At 54.6% G+C, this 5,334-nt stretch overlaps 1 protein-coding gene across 1 annotated transcript; it reads right to left on the bottom strand.

The window, feature by feature from the left end:
* Positions 1-2,309: 2,309 nt before the first annotated feature.
* On the bottom strand, positions 2,310-4,948 carry LOC103802945 (mitoferrin-2). Its single transcript, XM_009075479.1, has 2 exons — positions 4,836-4,948; positions 2,310-3,406 (listed from the first exon to the last, which is right to left on the bottom strand). The coding sequence occupies exons 1-2, from the start codon at positions 4,849-4,851 to the stop codon at positions 2,889-2,891; spliced, it is 534 nt and encodes a 177-aa protein (XP_009073727.1). The 5' UTR covers positions 4,852-4,948; the 3' UTR covers positions 2,310-2,888.
* Between the last annotated feature and the right edge of the window lie 386 nt (positions 4,949-5,334).

Below are 5,334 nucleotides of genomic sequence, written 5' to 3'. Positions count from 1 at the left end.
CAGAGCAGCATGCCTACACTGAGACATTATCAGACCTTGGCCCCCCCCCCCCCCCCCCCAGCCAATAACTCCATTCCCTCTGGGCATCTTATCATGCCAAAGGTGCCAGAGGAACCAGGCTGTGTCTCAGAGGAACACCCCCAAACTGGCAGAGCTGGGGAGCAGCTGTACGCTGCCACAGCCAGCTCTTGGTCTGTGGCAGAGGTTCAGCTCAGAGGATGGAGATGGCAGCAGGGCAGGGGATTTTTCCAGTCTGTTGCAGCCTGGCCCAAGGGATATCTGGGAACCCCCTGGGCAGATCTGCTGTCCCTGCAGTGCCAGACTCATCACAGGCAGCACCATTCCCTGCAGGGCTGCAGCTGCCTGCACTGGGCAACACCCAGCTGCTGCTGGGTAAGCTGGCAATGCACCAGGAGACCAGAAGGGCTGTGCCCTTGCCAGGGGAACACTTGAGGCCAATTGCTCACAGAGCAGCATCTCTGTGCTGTGCTGACTTACCATGTCCCCGTTCCTGGGGGTCTCACTCCCTCCCCCAGCACTTCTGTGGACAGTTATTCCTGGAAACATCCTGGAGTCACTGTCAATCATCTCTTCAGCCGCTGACATTTATAGACCCTCTTCCAGCAGCTGATGGATTTAATAGCGTGAATCTTCCCCCAGCCCCAGTGCACGTTTATGCCTTTCCCTCCATGGGGTTTGTCATTGCCCCAGGGCTAAAGGCAAAGCTGCAGCTCTACTGCCAACAGTTTTCGGCTCCTGGGCAGAGACTCATCCTGGCAGAGTCTAGTCATATCTGTCTTCTGTAAACTACTGTCTAATGACCTGCCCTCCAAGCTAATCCTCCCCTGGTCTATCCCAGCCATTTCTGCTTCTCCCGCTTGGGTGGAGGAGCCAAAGCGCTGCCAAATCTTGCAATACTCAGACTGTTTCATAACAGCTCCTGAAATGGTGGGAAATCTGGAAGTTTCTGACCTCCATAGGCTTTTGTATCTTTAAGAACTTTCTCATCCTCCTGCTTGTGCAGAAAAAACAGAAACCAGCAGACCACAGCAGGGAGTAGAGGATGGGCACAGCACATAACCCAGGCGGACCCAGGCTGCAGAGCAATGGCTGTGGCTGCTGTCCCCAGGGACACCCAAATCTGCCAGGTACCCATCAGAAATCCCACAGGCAATCACTCAGCTACCCTCACTGCCTTCAGGAACCTTCCAAGGAACCGCCCAGGCAAGAAAGATGCATAAGGGAAAGATGGATCCAGGGCTGGACTGGGACTTGGGCAGGGTGAAAAGCACCCAGCCCTGCAGTGCAGGGGTCCCTGCCCTCCAGTCCCCCAGCAGTGCTGGAGCCCAATGCCCCCAAGGGCTGTGCATCCTCCTTGCTCACCCAGCTGCAGAAAATCCCCTTTCCCTCACCACAGCCCACTCCAGCAGTCCTCTGTACAGGCCAGGCCAGCAGATCCTCTGGAGCAGCCCTGAGCTCACCCAGATACCCACTGGCAACACATACCACGGCTGTGATTGCATTTCCTCCAGGGAGTTATTTTGGGCATAGCACCATGGGACACATGCCACTCCTGAACGCACTAAGGAAGCATCCTGTGAGAGTCAGGCATCACTTATGATGTTCAAGGAACCCAGAGCTTTGCTCTGGGCAGGTCAGCACGAGGTGATACTTTGGTGCTCAGCACACAACCCAGCAAGGCTGGATCACAGCTCCAGAGCTGGTTGGGACTCTAAAAGAAGTTGGTATCAAGACAACTAACAACATGTAAAAAAATATTATTCTACTCATTAACATTAGATTGGAAAAAACATTGGCGCTTCGAGCGAGTGTGCTGATAGAATCTTAAGACGTTTATCAAGCATCAAACTACTCAAAATCAGGGGCAAAGGTCCTGCTGAGCCCCAAATCTCCTACATGAGGTGCACAAAGGCCTCCAGCCTCACTCAGCACCAAAATTCCTGACACACACAACCCAGGACCCTCCCGCCAATACCTTCACTGGGAGCAGTTTGAAAGCATCCCAAGGACCTCCTGTCACACTGAGTGTGGGACTACCTGGCCAAGGAACATAAACCTCAACTTTCCCAGTGGGGTCCCAACCCACATCAGCAGCAGGCAATGGACCATGAGCCAAAGGGAACAGGGACCACTCTCATCCCTGCATGCTGCCAGGATGATTGGGCCAGGCAGGTCCCACCACCCTCAGAACCCACTTCTCTCCCTGCTCTGGCACTCATCAAAAGAGCTCAGCACTGGGCACAGTGCAGGGAGCTGGGCCACATGGGAGTAAGAATGGGACATGAGAATAGAGCAGAATTGTTTTTATTTGAGGTGTCAAGAGCAGGAACAAAAACAAACCTACAGGCTCCCCTTCTCAAGTGCTATCCTCCCCCTTGCCCACCACCACCACCTGGGCAATCAGCATTACATGTGCGTGCTACAAGACAACGGCCAAGGCTTACAATTTGCTTCAGCTAAGAGCCAGACAAAGCCCCCAGCATCCTGCCATCACCCTCTCCTTGGCGACTGTGAGCTCAGCTTGGCCCTGCCAGAAGCAGGGCAGGACATTCATCTCCCCCTCTGAGGAGAGGTGAGTTTTGCGAGACGTTGTGGTTAGGGAAGGACAGGAGCACAGCTCCAGCAAAGTGCCAGGGGGACATGACCCAGACTGCAGCTCCCAGCAGGACATCTCGGAGGATCCTAGGAGAGAGCAAGGTGTGCAGCCTAAGCAGAGCTGCAACAGCCACAGGCAAAAAATGGCATCACTGAACCCTGAAGGGCTTTAGTGCCCCCTCTCTTCTACACAAACCAAACCAAAAGAGAGAGGTCAGAAGACAGACCAGGAGTGGATGTGAGACAGGTCTGGAATGGCATTTGGCTCTGGTTCACTTTGCAGCCCGACGCTCCTCCTGGCGCTTGGTGAGGATGTATTTGAAGAACTCGTACACGGACCACGCAATAGCCGTTGAGGGCATCTGATAAATGACTCTTGCCTGGACCCCTCTGAAGTAGGCAGTCACACCGCCCACTTGGTACACCGTCCTGAAGGCATTAGCCATGCCTGTGATGTGTCCACTGATGTTGGAACTCAAGGCCAGGGACTCCTGGGTGTTGAGCAACGTTTTGCAAACGTCCAAAGGTGTGGTGGCAGCGGCAGCCACAGCCCCCGCGCAGGCTCCAGAGACCACATGGGAGCCTGGGTTGTACTGTCTGTGGGGGTTGAGCTGCTCTTGCAAGAACTCGTAGGTCATGAAGTGAATGGCTTGGAAGGGGATGTTCATGGTGAGCTGGGTGGTGTAGCTACGGTAGAAAGCTCCAGCCCCTTCGTTGTGCCACACAGCCCGCACACAGTCCATCACACGCTGGTAAGGCGAGTTATACATCTGCATCCTCTGCTTGACCACTTGGAACAGACAGTGGCAGCCAGCAGCAGCATCCAGGACCCAGGCGTAGAGGGGAAGAGGAAAGAGAAGAGTAAACACAAAGCCAGGCTTCCTCCAAATGCTTGGAGTTTGGTCACACTGGCCCAAGAGCTAGTGACAGACAACTTGAACCAGCAGTGCCCTGTGCGTCCCGACACGACTCCAGGCGATTTAGATCTGAGGTGGCATCACTGTTGCAGACATTACCACCTTCAAACCCCACTGCTGCCACAGCCCCAGGGAACATCCCGATATCCTGTCACTTATACTCCAGATCCACCCTCATTCCCAAGCAACTGATGTCTCCCCATTCACTGCTGCAGAGCTACCACACAGTCAGAAGAAACCCCTCTGCATCTATTCTTTTATTTTCCAGACAGATCTTGATCTGGGTAAGACTGTCCCTCCCCAACCACCCCCCTGGCAGCCCAGAATAACCACAGATTGCAGAGCTCACCAGCCAGAAACTGTTAACAGCCACTGCCGAATCACAGCCACTCCGGGGCAAAATTCAGATCCCAATCCCCCCATAACACACCCAAGAGTGGGGCAGGGGAGCCCAGAGCACAGTCTGCCATTGTCCTGCCTTGCCCTATCTCAACATGACCACAAGGAGCTAAAAACGATGTGACTATAAACTACTAGTCATGACAAGGCAAGCTCCAGGGAAGGAATGACAACAGTCTGGCCAGGCTGCTGCCTGCTCCTCAGGGTCACAGACATGTAGCAGGCAGAAGCCTTGCTGGGCCCAGATCAGTTTGCCAGGCCTGCACGGTCACCAGCCCTCCAGTTTGAAGAGGAAAAAGTACCGTCATACTGGCCTTTTCTCATTATTCCTCCTTTTCCCACCATGTTCACAGACTTTTTTTTTTCACAAACTCCCTCTGCTTTTTTCATACATATGGGGCTCAACAAAATCAGCATGTTCCAGACATTTCACAGCACAAAATCTCCCTTCTCCTGACTTCTCTAGCATGTTTTTGCACCCCATTCTTTTCACTTTCTTCTTGAACACAGGCCCACAACTGTACCACATCTTCCCGAGATCTCACCACAGCAATGCCTCACTTCCACACACTTGGAATGACTTCAGCAGTACAGATCACATCTCTCTTGCCTTCTCTCTTGTTCCAGGTAACCGGAAACTGTACCCAGCCAAACTCCTGGATGAAAGGCCCATGCCCCTCCAGCTCCTCTTAAGTTGGGATTTGCTGTGCTTCCAAGCTAAGGATATCTACCTACCCTGCCCATAACAGGCAGCCACCAGAATCCCTAACTGGAGCCACAGGCCCCCAAAGCATCCTTGCAGTTGAGCAAGCAACGAGAGCACGCTCTGTGCCACAGAGGGGGCTCAAGAGGCTCGGGCAGACCCTGATCCTCCCCTCCCCGGCATGCCAGGACCGTTGTTACCTTCAGCAGGGTTCATGGCTGCATCGTGGAGCAATGTTGCTACACACCCGGCTGCACCTGCAAAACAAGAACTGCCACATGTGAAGGGGGGAAAGGTGAGGGACCCCAGGGCTCCACCACAGCCCCGAGTCCCCTACCAAGGCTTGGGGGGAAGCCCCTGAAAGAGGGTGAGATCTGAAGGTGGCCTCCATCTCCCCTCCAAAAGGCAGGCTGGTCCTCAGCGGTTCCCACCCGGAGAGAGACCTTGAAAGAGCGTGAGAATTGCGACAGGACGTCAGGTCCTACGAGCTGACTGGGACCCACTCCGGCCCACTCCTTGGGGGACAGGCTGATGCCACCACAGCCGGCAGGGGCCATTAGGATGGCGAGTGCCCCCGCGTGCCACGGACAAGAAACCCGACGGCACTTTGTGGCATGTCTGCCAAGGGCAGAACGCGTCCTGCTCTCCCCTCAGGCCTACACTTGCCCGACCGCGGTGGCTCCTTGAGACACTAACGGG

This window comes from Acanthisitta chloris, unplaced genomic scaffold (assembly GCF_000695815.1).
Source record: "Acanthisitta chloris isolate BGI_N310 unplaced genomic scaffold, ASM69581v1 scaffold33435, whole genome shotgun sequence".
Taxonomy (NCBI): Eukaryota; Metazoa; Chordata; class Aves; order Passeriformes; family Acanthisittidae; genus Acanthisitta; species Acanthisitta chloris.
Note: the sequence above shows the minus strand (reverse complement) of the source record. Positions and strands in the feature narration are given on the sequence as shown.